Source organism: Microtus oregoni, unplaced genomic scaffold, assembly GCF_018167655.1.
Source record: "Microtus oregoni isolate MIOR12 unplaced genomic scaffold, Mior012 000016F_ref0000370, whole genome shotgun sequence".
NCBI lineage: Eukaryota > Metazoa > Chordata > Mammalia > Rodentia > Cricetidae > Microtus > Microtus oregoni.
This window is the reverse complement of record NW_024543075.1, coordinates 38,481,954-38,500,134: the sequence shown is the minus strand read 5'-3', so window position 1 is coordinate 38,500,134 and position 18,181 is coordinate 38,481,954. Positions and strand designations below refer to the sequence as shown.

Here is an 18,181-nt window from a genome sequence, read left to right as displayed (position 1 = left end):
AAACATCCAATGTAATATATACTACCACTTACAATTTTCAGTGCAATTTTGTCTTATAGCTGTTAAAGTTGATGATGTAATCATCATATTCCAGAGGCCTCACTGAAATTATTTATAAGTATTGTCTTACTCAGCCCTCACAACAAAGCTATGAAATAGGTGTTTTATTACAGTGAATTTGTAACTGAAGGATCTTGGCTCAAAGGCTATGTACATCTTGAAATTTATACAGAAAAGTGAGGGGCACAAACTTTCAACCCCTGTACTCTGCTGTCTAATCTGAGAGTCCTGTTGTTGCTCTGTAAGGCCACCACATATAAGGAGAAAAACAACCCAGTGTGCCAACAGGTGAAGAAACATTTTATGGTGACATAACTCCCTAAAATGATTGCATGAATCCAAAATGGAATAATTCACATAAACATGCACAGAGGTTGTATCTAAATAATTATCCTATAAATATCTCACCAAGAAAAGATTCACACAGAATTAATCAGAGTAGCTTTCTTTCTATACTTCAAAATCAACAGATATACTTTTAATGACTTGATTTAACCAGGAATATTATGAAGGCAGGTATTAGAAAGAACTACCTAGAAAGTAGATTGTGTTGGCAACAAGCATTTTCCAAGAATTCTCCTTAAAGCCCCAGTGACTTCCTTATTCCTCAAACTGTAGATGAGAGGATTCAGAGCTGGAGTCACAATAGTATAGAAAACAGAGAGGACATTGTCTTGTTTGGAATTGTGGAATTGACGAGGAAGAACATACATGAATGAAGCACCCCCATACCACATCCCAACCACAGTCAGGTGGGAAGAACAGGTGACAAGGGCTTTCTTCCTGCCCTCATTTGAGGGCATGTGGAGTACACTATAAAGTATTCGCACATAAGAGGCCAGAATAACAGCAAGAGGGAGAATCAACACAGAGACACCTGTCAAATAAACCATGAGCTCATATGTGGATGTGTCTGCACAAGCCAGCTTTAGCAATGGAGGGATCTCACAGAACAGGTGTCTGATCTCCCGAGATTTGCAGAAGGGATACTGCATGGTGTAGGTGGTAAATATTAGAGCCGTCAGGGATGCCAGGATCCATGATGTGGCTATCAGGAGCCAGCAGACCTTGTGACTCATCAAGATTGTGTAGTTCAGAGGTTGACAAATGGCCACATACCTGTCGTAGGCCATGAAGGCCAGAAGGATGTCCTCTGCACTGCCCAGTACGAGTTCTAGAAACATCTGAAGGGCACAGCCCCCAAAGGAGATGGTATTGTCTTTGAGTAGAAAATCGACAACAGCCTTGGGTGTGATAACTGATGTGAGGAGGAGGTCCATGAGAGAGAGCTGTCCAAGGAAGAGGTACATGGGCACATGGAGCCGGGCATCCATTGTGATGACTAGGAGCAGCAGTCCATTGCTGGTCAGAGCCAACATATAAAGGGCTGTGATTGTGGCACAGAGCAGTTCAGGATAGGCACTGTCATCCAGAATTCCTACCAAGATGAAGCCACTTCCCAAGGTGGAATTCCAAAATTCCATTTTGAATGATATCTTTAATTGCCTAGAAACAGATGAGTCAATGAAATTTTATTGACGAGTTTTATACATATGGTTTTTATGTTAACACCTCGAGTTTCCAATAATGATATGCTGCCTTTCTTGTGTATAAATAACTTTCCTTGTTGATGTATAAATTCCTAACTTTTAATTGTATCTTAATAAAACTTCTGAAGCGTGGTATTGAAATTACTGCTGGAAAGGAAGGACTCAGTTCTGGACTTTAATCTCATAAAACATAACACATAGATGTCTGAGTACAGTCACACACATATGTATTGTTACAAAAATACACAGGGTGCATCACTACTGCAGGACTCATAGATAGATGACATCAGCATTCATAGAAATACTAGTAAGCACCCAAAGATAGACTAGTACATAACTGCACACAAAGGTCTTGGTAGAGAAGAGTGCATTTCTATTGCTAAAGCACTACACAATGTCATCTTTGCAAAAACTTTTCCATTGATGCAGTTTAAAGTAATGTGCATTTACAAAAAAAGCAGATATATATTTACTCATGGGATCTGAACATGCCTTTATCAGTCCTAAGACAGAGCAATTGAAAAGACAGTGAAACACAAAGCAATAGCTAATCTGATACTGTAGTTTGTCTTTCAGTTCTGCTTTGGATTCTTTATATTGCCATGACATGCTAACATGCTACACATTTAATTAAATTAGAAACAAATTCCTTACCTCTAGTGATGAGAGGAATAGCTGTCTGACAACCTCTCCTCCACTTCAGCAGCATGAACATGGAGAGCATGAAGGAGGACAGAAGTGGCTTTTCAGCACTACCTAGTTGGTTTGTTTTGCTAAGTTGGTTAAGAATGTATGGGAAGAATTCTTTGAAAGTCAGGTGTCACAGTTGTTCTATTCCTTCTTTTGATATATAGCTGTTCTCTGGAGACAGACATGACAGCAGCCAGCAGCTAACATTCTTTGGGTAGTGTCCTATGGGCTAAGCTGTCTTCTAATTTTTGAAAATGAGTAGAAACTGTTTCTATTTAGCAAGTTGCATAGAAGGAAATCCTCTAGCTCCATGTCATTTATGCAACTTGTCTTGGGTCCAGATGCTCAGATTTCCTTATTCCTGCTGCCATAAAGATCTAAGGTGTATGAAAGAAAGTAGAAATTGGAAGATACATCCAAAGGGACCCATATTTATGCACCTGAGGACTGAGGTGAGCTGAGGCTTTGTTGCAAAGCACATTAATTTGTCTTCTAAGCTTGTGGCCTCCTCTCTTCCTTCTTCTATTGATGTCTTCAGAGACAATTACCTCCCAACTGAAATGCCTCCCCTGAACATTAATCTAGGAAACAACAAACTAATGAATCCTCTTGGGTGTGTTTTTTAGTTTGTTTTTCTAAGCATTCTGTATCTGGATCAGCTCGGAGGCCACAGGTTTCTCTCACAATTAATGCAGGAGCTCTCAAAGAAATGAACAAGAAATGGAATGGGCAGTAAAGAACAATAATATAGGATGCTGTAAAAATACCAAAATCAATGAGGCACTTGTATGAAAATGTCACAGTGAAGTCTCTCCCTTTATATAATGACAACTGCTAAAAACAATTTGAGAGGCAAAAATGTGGCAGGTGGTAGTCATACACATCTTTAACCCATCAGTCAGGGAGGCAGAAGCAGGTGGATGTATATGAGTTTGAGACCAGCCTGGTCCCAGGACAGCCAGTGCTACAAAAAGATACACTGTCTTTATAAACAAAAAAAGAAAGAAAAGAAAAAGAAAAAAGAGACAAAAATGTTCAGTATAACAAATAACAAAAATTACACAGTTCACAGAAATGTATAAAATTATACAGGTATTTGTTTATGTGTGCTCTCAGTAAAGAAATGAGAGATTCCAAGAAGGTAAAAATTTGTTGCATAAAGGCAAGACTAGCAGTCTCCAAAGGAACTCCTAAATCTGACAGAGAAAACTGACTACACAGGCTTCGTAACGCCCTGCCTACCCTGCAGAATCAGTTCTCTATCAAGGACATCACATTCACTATACTCGGCTGTGACCAGGTAGGCTACCTGTACCCTCCTTCCCTTCCTCTATCCTGGTGTCTCCAGAGTACTCCTAGACATGCTCCTGCATGTCTTTCTAGCCTTTCCTCCTAGTTCACCTCAATTCACTTCAGACTCACTGACATCCATAACCAAAAACTAGGAAACTCTGCCACATTTCCTGGAGCAGTATCACATGCCCAGCTTAAAAGAATTGCAGGCTCAGAATCCTTCACTTGCCTGCTAGCCTATCATTTAACCAAATTTCTGAAGAAGTTTGAGACTGCTTGGAGTTGAAATCCAGTGTTCATCCCATAATTCCAGTCCTAGTACCACTTTTGGTCTGAATCCTAAAACCCAGTGAAACGCAAAGACTTAGAAGCAAGCATCATTCTTCTGGTCCACAAACTGTCAGATTGGAACAAAACAACCAAATTATTAAACACCCATTTAACAAACCAGGTAACTACATCAAGAAAACCACAAACATCATAGCTCCAGATGCCTAAGTCACAGCACAAAACACAGCCCAGACTACTATACCCAGCAAAACCTGCGTTCACTATCAATAGGGAAAACAAGATATTCCAGGACAAAAACAGATTTAAACAATATGTAGCCATAAGCCCAGCCTTACCGAAAATACTAGAAAGAAAAGCACAAACCAAGGAAGCCAACAACAGCCATAATAACACAAGCATCTGACATCCCTCCACCAGCACAATTCAAAGAAGGGAAACACACAAACACTACCACCAGAAAAAATAACCAGAGTTAGCAACCACTAGTCATTAGTATCACTTAATATCGATGGACTCAATTCATCTATAAAAAGGCACAGGTTAAGAGAATGGATATGAAAACAGGATCCAACATTCTGCTGTTTACAAGAAACACACCTCAAATTCAAAGAGAGACACCGCCTCAGAGTAAAGGGTTGGGAAAAGGTTTTCCAATCAAATGGACCAAAGAAACAAGCAGGTGTGGCTATACTAATATCTAACAAAATTGATTTCAAACTAAAATCAATCAGAAGAGATGGAGATGGACACTTTATACACATAACAGGAACAATTTATCAGGAGTAAGTCTCAATCCTGAATATCTATGCCACTAATATAAAAGCACCCACATACGTAAAAAAAAATTACTAGAACTCAGAGAATACATCAAACCCCACATTTTAATAGTGGGAGATTTCAACACTCCTCTCTCACCAATGGACAGGTAAGTCAACCAGACAGAAACATAACAGAGAAATAAGAGAACTAACAGATATAATGAACCAAAAGGACTTAACAGACATCAATAGAACATTCCACACAAACAGAAAAGAATATACCTTCTTCTCAGCATCTCATGGAACCTTCTCAAAACTTGATCATATACTTGGTAACAAATCCATAGATACAAAGAAATTGTAGTAACCACCTGTGTACTAAGGGATCACCATGGAATAAAGTTAGAATTCAACAATTCTAACCCAGAAAACCTACAAACTCATGGAAACTGAACAGTCAACTACTGAACCACCCCTGGGTCAAAAAAGAAAGAAAGAAAGAAAGAAATTAAAGTATTCCTTGAATTCAATGAAAATAAAGACACATCATACCCAAACCTATAGGACACTATGAAAGCAATGCTAAGAGGAAAGTTCATAGCACTAAGTGTTCACATAAAGAAAATGGAGAAAGCACACATTAGAGACTGAAAAGCACACCTGAAAGCTCTAGAAAAAAAAAGAGGCAGATTCACCCAGGAGGAGTAGAAGACTGGAAATAATCAAACTGAGGGCTGAAATCAGCAAAATAGAAACACAGAAAACAATCCAAAAAATCAATGAAACAAAAAGCTGGTTCCTGGAGAAAATCAATAAGATTGACAAACCCCTATCCAAACTAATTAAATGGCAGAGAGAGAACACACAGATTAATAAGATCAGAAATGAAAAGGGGGGCATAACCACAGACACAGAGGAAAATCAGAGAATCATCAGATCTTTCTACAAAAGGCTGGATGCCACAAAATTGGAAAATGTGAAAGAAATAGACAATTTTTAGATAAGTACAATATACCAAAATTAAATCAATACCAGATGAATAATTTAAATAGATCTGTAAGTCGAGAAGAATTACAAGCTGTCATCAGAAACCTCCCTACCAAAAAAGCCCTGGACCAGATGGTTTCAATGCAGAATTCTACCAAAACTTCAAAGAAGAGCTAATACCTATACTCCTTAATGTGTTTCACAAAATAGAAACAGAAGAGTCATTGTCAAACTCCTTTTAGGAAGCTACAGTTACCCTGATACCAAAACCACACAAAGTCTTAACCAAGAAAGAGAATTACAGACCAACCTCACTCATGAACATCGATGCACAAATTCTCAATTAAATACTGGCAAACCGAATCCAAGAACACATCCAAGAAATTATACATTATGATCAAAGTAGGCTTCATCCCAGAGAGACAGGGCTGGTTCAACATATGAAAATCTATCATTGTAATCAATCATATAAATAAAATGAAGGAAAAAAAAACAATATGATCATTTCATTAGATGCTTAAAAAGCATTTGACAAAATTCAACACCCCTTTATGATAAAGGTGTTGGAGAGATTAGAGATACAAGGTTTATTCTTAAACATAATAAAAGCTATATACAGCAAGCTGACAGCTAACATTAAATTAAATGGAGAGAAACTCAAAGCCATTACACTAAAATCAGGATCAAGACAAAGCTGTCCACTCTCTCCATACCTCTTCAATATAGTGCTTGAATTTCTAGGAATAGCAAAAAGACTTCATAAGGAGATCAAGGGGATTCGAATTGGAAATGAAGAAGTCAAACTTTCATTATTTGCAGATAATATGATAGTGTACATAAGCAACCAAAAAAATTCTACCAAAGAACTCCTACATTTAGTAATGTGGCAGGATACAAGATCAACTCCAAAAAATCAGTTGCCCTCATATACACAAAGAACAAAGAAGCAGAGAGGGAAATCGGAGAAACATGACTGTTCACTATAGCCACAAATAGCATAAAATATCTTGGGATAACTTTAATCAAGGAAGTGAAAGATCTATTTGACAAGAACTTTAAGTCTTTGAAGAAAGAAATTGAAGAGGATACCAGAAAATGGAAGGATCTCTCATGCTCTTGGATTGGGAGTATCAACATAGGAAAAATGGCAATTCTACCAAAAGCAATCTATAGATTCAATGCAATCCCCATCAAAATCCCAACAAATTCTTCACAGACCTTGAGAGAAAAATAATCAACTTTATATGATAAAACAAAAAACCCAGGATAGCAAAAACAATTCTATACAATAAAATACTTCCGGAGGCATTATCATCCCTGATTTCAAACTCTATTACAGAGCTACGGTAATGAAAACAGCTTGGTATTGGCACAAAAACAGAGATGTTGACCAATGGAATCGAATCAAAGACCTGGATATTAATCCACAAACCTATGAACATCTGATTTTCGACAAAGGAGCTAAAATTATGCAATGGAAGAAAGAAAGCATCTTTAACAAATAGTGCTGGCATAACTGGATGTCAACCTGTAGACGAATAAAAATAGATCCATATCTATCACCATGCACAAAATCAAGTCCAAATATATTAAAGACTTCAATATCAATCTGACCACACTGAACCTGTTAAAGGAGAAAGTGGGAAGTAGTCTGAAACACATGGGTACAGGAGACCACCTATAACCCCGGTAGTACAGACAATAAGAGCAACAATGAATAAATGGGACCTCCTGAAACTGAGAAGCTTCTGTAATGCAAACAACACTGTCATTAAGACAAAAAGGCAACCTACTGAATGAGAGAAGATCTTCACCAACCCCGCATCAGACAAAGGTCTGATCCTCAAAATATATAAAGAACTCAATCCGGTGCTCCACTGTGGGTCCCTGTCTCTGTCTCCTTTCATCATCTGATGAGGGTAAATATTCAGGAGGATGCCTATATGTTTTTCTTTGGGTTCACTTCTTATTTAGCTTCTCTGGGATCAGGAATTATAGGCTCAATGTCCTTTATTTATGGCTAGAAACCAAATATGAGTGAGTGCATCCCATGTTCCTCTTTTTGGGTCTGGCTTACCTCACTCAGGATTGTGTTTTCTATTTCTGTCCATTTGCATGCAAAATTCAAGAAGCAGGAGCAGAAGGAGAGAGAGCACGAGCAAGAAACTCAGGACTGCAAGGGGTGCACCAACACACTGAGACAATGGGGATGTTCTATCGGGAACTCACCAAGGCCAGCTGGCCTGGGTCTGAAAAGGCATAGGATAAAACCGGACTCACTGAACATAGCGGACAATGATGACTACTGAGAATTCAAGAACAATGGCACTGGGTTTTTGATCCTACTGCATGGAATGACTTTGTGGGAGCCTAGGCAGTTTGGATGCTCACCTTACTAGACCTGGATGGAGGTGGGTGGTCCTTGGACTTCCCACATGGCAGGGAACCCTGATTGCTCTTCGGGCAGTGGAGGGAGGGGGACTTGATTGGGGGAGGAGGAGGGAAATGGGAGGCGGTGGCGGGGAGGAGGCAGAAATCCTTAATAAATAAATAAATTTAAAAAATAAAAAAAATAAATAAATAACTCAAGAAACTAGACATTAAAACTCTAATTAACCCAATATAAAAATGGGGTACTGAACTGAACAGAGAATTCTCAACAGAAGAAGTTCAAATGGCCAAAAGATACTTAAGGTCATGCTCAGCCTCCTTAGCGATCAGGGAAATGCAAATCAAAACAACTTTGAGATACCATCTTACACTTGTCAGAATGGCTTAAATCAAAAACACTATTGATAGCCTATTTTGGAGAGGTTATGGAGTAAGGGGAACACTCATCCATTGTTGCTGGGAATGCATACTTGTGCAACCACTTTGGAAATCAGTGTGGCGGTTTCTCAGGAAACTGGGAGTCAACCTACCTCATAATCTGGCAATTCCGACCTTGGGAATATACTCAAGAGATGCCGAATCATACTACAAAAGCATTTGTTCAACTATGTTCATAGCAGCATTATTTGTGATAGTCAGAACCTGGAAACAACCTAGGTGCCCCTCAATAGAAGAATGGATAAAGAAAGTGTGGCAATATACACTTTAGAGTTCTACTCAGTGGTAAAATACAATGACATCTTGAATTTTGTATGCAAATGAATGGAAATAGAAAACACTTTACTGAGTGAGATAACCCAGATCCAAAAGAAGAATATGGTATGTACTCACTTATAAGTGGATTCTAGCCATAAACAAAGGACATTGAGCCTATAGTTCGTAATCCTAGAGAATCTAAATAAGAAGTTGAACACAAAGAAAAACATATAGTTATTCTCCTGGATATTGGAAATAGATAAGATCACTGAGAAAAAGTTGGGAGCAGGTGGAGGTGGGCTGGGGGGAAGGGGAGATGGGAGAGAGAAGGGAGAAGGGGAGGATTGGGGAGAGCTTGGGGAATGGGATGGTTGAGATGGAGAAAGAGTGGATATGGGAGCAGAGAAGAAGATATCTTAACTAAGGGAGGCATTTTAGGGTTGGCAAGAGACTTGACTCTAGAGGGGTTCCCAGGTGTCCAAGGGGATTTCCCCAGCTAGGTCCATGGGCAGCAGAGGAGAGGGAGCCTGAACTGGCCTTCTCCCATAGCCACACTGATGAATATCTTGCATAGCACCATAGAACCTTCATCTGGCGATGGATGGAGATAGAGACAAAGACCCACATTGGAGCACTGGACTGAGCTCCCAAGGCCCAGATGAAGAGCAGTATGAAGGAGAACATGAGCAAGGAAGTCAGGACTGTGAGGGGTGTGTTCCCCCCCCGCACTGAGGTGGTGTGACTGATCTAATGGGAGCTCATCAAGGTCAGCTGGACTACGACTGAATGAGCTTGTGATCAAACTGGACTCTCTGAATGTGGCTGACAATGAGGGTAGACTGAGAAGCCAATGATAATGACACCAGATTTTGATTCTACTACATGTACTGGCCTTTTGAGAGCCTAGTCTGTTTAGATGCTCACCTTCCTAGACCTGGATGGGGGGGGCTTGGACTTCCCACAGGGCAGAGCACCCTGACTTCTCTTAGGACTAGAGAGCAAGGGGGAGGGAAAGTGGGGGAAGTGGGAGGGAAATGAGAAGATGGGAGGAGGCGGAAATTTTTAATTATTAAATAAATAAAATAATAAAAAATGAAATGAAACCAGACACCAAGGTTCAAAAATGTATTTTTCTGTGAATAAATTGTAAATTTTATTGATAAGGAATATGTTTATACACATTTTCTTCAGCTAAATAGTGTAGGTTTATTGAGTAGCAGCATGCAAGCATTTTGTAGCTGAAGAAAATCAGAAATATACTGATGTACAGCAATAGCATTCAAGGATTTTCATATCCAGCCTTCCCTTGGTTTGTGTTTTCTTCATTTCCTCCATTTCATTTTTCAAGTCTTGAATTGTTTCCGTTACCTGTTTGATTGCTTTTTCTTGGTTTTCTTGGGTATTTTGGGGAGATTTATTCATTTCCTCTACCTTTTTGTTTGTCATCTCCATTTCTTTATGGCAGTTTTTCATGTGCTGTTTAAGGCCCTCTATTATTTTCATAATGTTCCATTTAAAGTTGATTTCTTCTACTTCTTCTGGAGTAGGGTGTTCAAGTCTTCCTGTTGTGTGTTCGCTGGATTCTCCTCTTAGCATGTTGCTTTTCATGTTGTTGGAGGAATTCTTGCATTGGTGCCTGCCCATCTCTTCCTTCAAATGCAGCCAGGAGAGTCTTGGCGTCTTGGTCCAATCTTTGCTGTGACTGACTCTTTGGGTGAATCTCCTCAGTGCAGGAGCAGGAACTGTTCCTGGGCCAAGGACCAGTCTGGATGGATCTCCTCAGCACAGGAACAGGGACTCCTGGTAGTCCTAAGACCCCCGCTGACAAAAGGGCCAACTTGGTGGGGAAAGCAGGGTCGAGTGGAACACAGAAGACCCTGCAGCAGAAGCTGAAGGTGCCCTGCGCTCCCTTGTGGGGACCTTCCGGCCTGCCTGGCCGGAAGACACTCACCCCTCTGTGTGGACAGCCTTAGTGCAGGAGCAGGAACTATTCCTGGGCCAAGGACCTTGCAGACAATAGGGCAGGCTTGGGGGAGGCAGGGTCATGTATAACAAAGAAGCCCCTGCAACAGCAGCTGAGGGGCCCTGTGCTCCCTTCTGGAACAGTCCGCCCCGGGGACAGCACACACTCACCTGTCTGGATGGAACTCCTCAGCACAGAGACAAGGGTGCCTGGTATTCCAAGGACCCCTCAGACAAAAGGGCGAACTTGGGGGGAGGGCAGGGTCCGTCTGGATGGAACTCCTCAGTACAGAGGCAGGGGAGCCTGGTAGTCGAAGGACCCACAGACAAAAGGGCGAACTTGGGGGGAGGGCAGGGTCGAGTGTAACACCCCTCTTTGGTTGTCTTTACGAAGTGGCCAAAGGTTCTGATGACTGGTGAGCCTTCAGGTGAAGTAGGGCATCTCCATTGGGGTTTTGAGTCCCCTGATCTGATATGGCCTCCTGTAAAGTCTAGACCTTCTTCTAGGGTACACAGGAGTGTCCTGGCCTCCAGTAGAGCTGCTGGAGCTGTTCTTCCAAAGGGTGTGAACTGTATATGGACCTATGGAATCTGTTGGAGTTCCGGGAAATGGCTGATTGTCCACTGGTGAGGGTGGTTTTTATTGGTGTGGTCTGTGCCTCAGTAGAATAAGACTTTTGGGATGGATGGTAGTGACCCAGCAGCAGTAGAGATGGGGGTTAGCTGAAATAGTATTAGCCTGTGAAAGGGTCACAAGGGACAGGATCCAGAAAGCAGTACGTTTCCACTGGCAGAGAGGTCACTCACCCATTTTTAATCATGTGACCTGGGCATGATGAGATGAAATCTTCTGCGGTTGAGGGGTAGGGCCCAGAAGCCCAACCAGAGACTTGCTGGGGCATGGGGAAGGGTCGCCAGGGCCAGAATTCACTGAGGGTGTATTCCTATGGCAAGTGGGTCACTACCCTCTTTTGACTGATATGGTCTGTGCCTCAGTAGGTATTAAAGGACAAGTTCTTTTCCCAAACATAATAAAATCATGCATTAAATTTCATATTAAAGGCTTTTATTAATGTTATTTATAATAATTGAGTACATTATTTTAATTTCATAGTTCAGACTTTTCTTATAATTTTTACAAAGTCGAGATAAAGAACACAGAGAGTTGGATTATTGTACTTGTGGTAATAACATTTTTATGAGCTTCTCACTTGGTTTTTTATTATCTATAATGGGAATTTAAAATATTTCTTTTAATATTTTGGATTTGAATATAATTACATAGTGTATACTCTCTCATTCCTTCCTCAAAACTGTCCAACATACCCTTATGGCTGAAAAGTTTCTGGACTCAGATAAGCCCCTCCGCCAATGCAATAATCCAAATAAGACCAAACCCAGGTTTAATGGATATAAACGTTCCCAGATGGTTTTCCAGCCCTCCAAAGAGGAACCCAGAAAGAAAGACCAGAAAACCACGTGTTTGTTCTCTGGAGTACAATTTAAATACCTTGTGGGGCCGGGCGGTGGTGGCCTTTAATCCCAGCACTTGGGAGGCAGAGGCAGGCGGATCTCTGGGAGTTCGAGGCCAGCCTGGTCTACAAGAGCTAGTTCCGGGACGGGCACCAAAGCTACAGAGAAACCCTGTCTCGAAAAACAAACAAACAAATAAATAAATAAATAAATACCTTGTGGGAGTGGTCTTGAGCATCTCTGAGAAGGGGTCATCATTTGCTGGGCTTTCTCAGAAATGGAGTCTGGACTGAGGCAACTCCTAGGTGAGGGGGGCTTGGGATGGAACTTCCACCCAAACATTCCAGATTCTTTGGGGCTGAGATGAGGCTTCCACCAGAATATTCCAGACTCTTTGAATATATGGATGTCAGGGACTGGGGTGAGGCTTTTACCCAAACACTTGCTCTTTTCAAAATTCATGATCTCCTTTTTATTAATTATTGTTACAAGATGATTTGATGATTTCATATTGAAATTAATTAAGATGAATTGAGTGATTCCTGGATTAGAATAGCTGACTATTTTGAATATACAACTGTATTAAATGTACTAACCCACAAGTACAAATCCCCTGAAATCAGCTTTATATCAGTTTCAATATCTGATTAAATTAAATATCCATCATCCTTCACTATGGCGCCCATTACTTTTGTCCCTGAGCCTTGCTTTGCAGACTGTGGGGCACCATGGTTGTGTTTCACTAGATGGAATGTGAGCATGTGATTTGTGCTGCTTTTAAGACAACAAAGGCACTGGTGAAGAACCATCAGACCTCCACTGCTTGGATGCTAACATCTTGAAGTCGCCAAAGATCAGATCGCTGTCAATTTGATTACACATTCCTATCAATTCCATCTGTTAGCTGAGATTTTTGTATGTAAAAAATAGCTTACCTTTCAAACTACTAAAATTAAAGATTTATTGATTCCAGTAGTGCAGATGGGTCAGAAACAATGGCACTGAGGTCGGAGACAGCCTCCCGATTGGTAAATATTGTTTTATTGCCATGTTTGGTTCTGTGTGCCATGACTCCTTCCCTGCTGTCACAGCAGAGCTGATCCATGATTGGGATGATATAATCCCCAAATTTTAAATATTTATTATCTGGCCCTTACCAGAAAATGTTTGCTCATCTATGTCAGAATGAGTATATTGCACTGAGATAAAGTAGATTTGACTTGAGGATAATGTTGTTTTGGAATATTTAACTAGGCAAACAAATTCTGCTATACTCATAGGTAAGTGTGTTGCTCAGCCGTAATTCTAGAAACTTCCTTTTGCAAAGAATGGGAGCAAATATGAGACAGATAACTGGACAAAGTGCACAGATGTGAGATCTTGGAACACTCAGTCCTAAATGGGATGTTTCCATAAAACCCTCTGCCTCAGTACTCAGAGAAATCTATAGAAGAGGGGGCAAAAATACTTTAAGAGCCACTGAAGATGGAAGACGCCAATGAAGCAATGCCTTCTGGATATAACAGAACTGGCATACATAGGAACTCACAGACTGCAGCAACATGTATTCGACCTGCACAGGTCTAAGCCAGATGAAGTCCCAGCACTGAAATGTGGAGCAGATACAAGTCCCATCCCTTCACAGAAGCTATCTCTAATTGATAATTATCACAAAGAAAAGCTTTGTTTATTTTCTCCAGCAGAGTCTCACTGGGTAAACAAATCACATTTAATGAATGACTCCATGATCAGCAGTAGATGGCCAACACAAAATAAACTCAGTTGTAGTTTTGAAGATTTGTTTGCTTATTAATTCCTTTTTAGAAAATTCTTATCTGGTTCTTCCCCTCTTTCCTCCCTTTCCCTTTTATTTCAATTTTGCTATTTAATTTTCCTCCATGTTTTCCAAGATTCCTTGCTTTGTTTTTTAACTGTTTTGATACTTTTAATTAAAATTAACTATATATTGAATACAGTTGGACTTTTTTTATTGAGAAAAGGAAAAAAAAAGTTTCCCCCTCCTCCCAGCCTCCCATTTCCCTCCCCCTTCCCCCACTCCTCTTTCCCTCCCTCTCCAGTCCAAAGAGCAGTCAGGGTTCCCTGCCCTGTGGAAAGTCCAAGGTCCGCCCCCCTCCGTCCATGGCTAGGAAGGTGAACATCCAAACTGGCTAGGCCAGAACATGAAGTAGGATCAAAACCCCTTGCCACTGTCCTTGGCTTCTCATTATCCCTCATTGTTCGCCATGTTCAGAGAGTCCGGTTTTATCCCATGCTTTTTCAGTCACAGTCCAGCTGGCCTTGGTGAGCTCCCAATAGATCAGCCCCACTGTCTCAGTGGGTGGGTGCACCCCTCGTGGTCCTGACTTCCTTGCTCATCTTCTCCCTCCTTCCGCTCCTCATTGGGACCTTGGGAGCTCAGTCCAGTGCTCCAGTGTGGGTCTCTGTCTCTATCTCTATCTATCAGGAGATGAAGGTTCTATGGTGATATGCAAGATATTCGTCAGTATTGCTCTAGGATAGGGTCGTTTCAGGTTCCCTATCCTCATCTGCCCAAGGAACTAACTGGGGACATGTTCAACTATATTCATAGCAGTATTATTTGTAATAGCCAGATCCTGGAAACAACCTAGATGTCCTTCAATGGAAGAATGGATGAAGAAAGTGTGGAATATATACACAGTGGAGTACTACACTGCGGTAAAAAACAATGAGTTCTCGAATTTTGCATGCAAATGGATGGAAATAGAAAACACTATCCTGAGTGAGGTAACCCAGACCCAAAAAGATGAACATGGGATGTACTCACTCATAATTGGTTTCTAGCCATAAATAAGGTTCATGGAGTCTACAATTGGTGAACCTAAAGAAGCTAAATAAGAAGGTGAACCCTAGGAAAAACATATAGTTATCCTCTTGCCTATGGGAAGTAGACAAAATTGCCAGGGAGGAAAGTGGGATCTTGCGGGGGGGGGGGGGGTAAGAAGAGATGGGGAGAGAAAAGTGAGAAGGGGAGGATGGGGGGAACTTGGGGAAACAGGATGATTGGGATAAAGGAAGGCTGGATAGGGGAGCACGGAAGCACAATTCTTAGTTAAGGGAGCCACCTTAGGGCTGGCAAGAGACTTGAACAGTTGGACTTTTTAAGAAGAGTTATAGGAAAAAGAATTTAAAATGGATGATTAGCATCTAATATTAAATGATTTCAGGAGAGTCACCTCTATCATTATCTATTTTATTGTACTATGGTGATCATAATAACTTACTTTTTAAAAAACACAATAAAATTACTTAATATTTAGGTGATTCTGCTCTTTAATTGTATAAAATATGTCATGGTTTTAGTTCAGTTAACCACACTGTGGTCCAAATGTTGGTATTTGTTAGCTAATTAAATCTACTGGAAACATCATGAGACCCAACTTATCAGATTTATAACAATCATCATTTCACGAGATCAGCAAACTAAGACACAAAAATATTTAATTTCTAGTCTAAACATACACACAAGACAAAGAGAATCAGATTGCAAAATGAAGAACTCCTCCTCTTTATCAATATTCTAAAACACCCCATTATGATAATGAATAAGAACAACCAAACTTTATTTGGCAAACACAGTTTAATTATATTTACATTTAAATTTAGTAAAATGCATGTGCATGACAAACAGAAAACACAGCTGAGTTTTTATTAATTACAGTTTTTTTCTGTTTTCAATGAGGAAATTTATTGAATTAATTTAGTTATTCTGTGACAATTAGCTTGAGAGATTAAGTGGCCTTAGTAAAGACAAAGGAAATTTCTAAGCACTGTCATCAACAATTGTAACATTTCCATGAGCCAAAGCTTCTAAGCACATGAATTAAAACTCTCATCTTTACTTTAAATCTCCTCCCACAAATAATGTAAAAAACTGAAATCTACTTAAGGTACATAGTAAGTAATAGAGTTTCTAGTTGTGTTTTTGTGGTCATAAATACAAGCATACTTCCACTTTGGGAATGTAGCCTGGTGATGGTTTTGATGTTTCTAAACAAATTTTTAAATAATGCAAACAATATATACAACATATTTCTCTTGATATTGTTTTTCTAGTACTCTTTTTAACCCTGGAGGTTTTCTATTCCAAGTTTATTTTTTTCTGATTATAATTTCATGAAGATCAAAATTCCACTTCTTGGTATCACTTACTATGTCAGCATTGGCATTTCCCTCTGTGCACCAAGATGAACATTGTCTCAGGTTGGAAATGCAAATGTAATTACACACATACACCCTTCATTTTTCCACCAACTTCATTCTTCCAAGGAAGTACAAACTATCTTCATTGAAACCTTCTCTCTATTAATAACTAATAACGTGCATTAAATGATGTGAGGGGCTACTAGAGAATTCTCAAGTTGAAATGAAAGCTATCTCTCAGTGCTGTGTGAGTATGAAATGGAAAGTGAATTTTTACCATGTCTTCTTTATAATATGTTGGGGTGGTGCCAAGCTATAGAGTGAACCTAAGATACATCTCTTCAAAGATTTTATTCTCTAAGAGCCTTTGTTATGTGGACTTCTAAGACCACAGCAATGTGTGCTGAGTGAGTTCAGCTTAAGGTTTTTATACTCACAAGACTTGCATAGAAGAAAATGAAACTTTAGCATATGTACCCTCTCAGGCAGACTATAACATTAAAGGGGGGGGGGCTAATACAAAGTTGTTTGGAGAAGAAATAATGAAAGTTGTCTCACGGTGCCTTCCTAGAGCGTGGGGTTTGCAGGCATGATATATCTTCCCAGGACCCTCATTAAAGCCCCAGTGACCTCCTTATTCCTCAGGCTGTAGATGAGGGGGTTCAAAGCTGGAGTAACTATCGTATAGAACACAGAGATGATATTGTCTTGTCTGGGGCTATGGAAGGAGCTGGGCAGGACATACATGAATGTGGCAGCCCCATAGAACATTCCAACCACAGTCAGGTGGGAAGAGCAGGTGACAAGGGCTTTCTTTCTGCCCTCATTTGAGGGCATATGGAGCACAGTGAACAGAATTAGTGTGTAGGAGGCCAGGATAGCAGCAAGAGGGGGAATAAGAAAAGTCACACCCATCACATAAACCATGAGTTCATATGTGGAGGTGTCTGCACAGGCCAACTTCAGCAGTGGAGGGATCTCACAAAGCAAGTGTCTGATCTTCCGAGATTTGCAGAAGGGATACTGCATGGTGTAGGTGGTATATCCTAGGGCCATCAGGGATGCCAGGATCCATGATGTGGCCACCATGAGCCAGCAGATGCTTGACCTCATGAAGATTATGTAGTTCAGAGGATGACAAATGGCTACATACCTGTCATAGGCCATGAAGGCCAGAAGGAGATCCTCTGCACCACCCAGGGTCAGTGCTAGGAACATCTGAAGGGCACAGCTCTCAAAGGTTATGGTGTTATCCCTGAGAAGAAAGTCCACAACAGCCTTGGGAGTGACAACTGAAGTGAAGAGTAGATCCATGAGGGACAGCTGCCCAAGCAGAAAGTACATGGGCACATGAAGACGGGCATCCATGGTGATTACCAGGAGCAACAGTCCATTGCTGGTCAGAGCCAACATGTAAAGGGCTGTGAACGAGGCACAGAGCAGTTCAGGAGAACCACTGTTGTCCAGAATTCCCATCAAGATGAAGTCACTATTCGAGGTGGAGTTCCAGGGTTCCATTATATGTAGACTGCATGTAGCTGCCTAGAAAGAGATACTGTCTTAAGCAGAAGTCTTTCTAAGGGAGTTCAAACCAACTTACAATTGTTGCAGGTCATTGCGTAGGTGCACTGTATAATATATTGTTGCTTTATTAGTTAAGTTAATTGTCTAATTTTTAAATATCAATTTATATTGATTTATATCAATTTATATCAATTTATATTGATTCTATAATATCACGGGGAAAAGAATTTTGAGAATTGAAAACTACAAATAATTTATTTTTAATCTATTAGTATAATACTTATAGAGAAACATTTGTGTGATTAGATATAAGCATGTATATAT

At 40.3% G+C, this 18,181-nt stretch overlaps 2 protein-coding genes across 2 annotated transcripts; both read right to left on the bottom strand.

The window, feature by feature from the left end:
• Window positions 1-593: 593 nt before the first annotated feature.
• LOC121457898 (olfactory receptor 2AG1-like) lies at window positions 594-1,544 on the bottom strand. Its single transcript, XM_041666961.1, has one exon. The coding sequence runs from the start codon at window positions 1,542-1,544 to the stop codon at window positions 594-596; it is 951 nt and encodes a 316-aa protein (XP_041522895.1).
• A 15,356-nt stretch (window positions 1,545-16,900) lies between these two features.
• LOC121457881 (olfactory receptor 2AG1-like) lies at window positions 16,901-17,851 on the bottom strand. Its single transcript, XM_041666939.1, has one exon. It carries the CDS (start codon window positions 17,849-17,851, stop codon window positions 16,901-16,903), a length of 951 nt encoding a protein of 316 aa, XP_041522873.1.
• Between the last annotated feature and the right edge of the window lie 330 nt (window positions 17,852-18,181).

Bases quoted from the DNA above. Each gene is read 5' to 3' on its own strand.
- LOC121457898 (XM_041666961.1), bottom strand. From the start codon at position 1,544: ATGGAATTTTGGAATTCCACCTTGGGAAGTGGCTTCATCTTGGTAGGA.
- LOC121457881 (XM_041666939.1), bottom strand. From the start codon at position 17,851: ATGGAACCCTGGAACTCCACCTCGAATAGTGACTTCATCTTGATGGGA.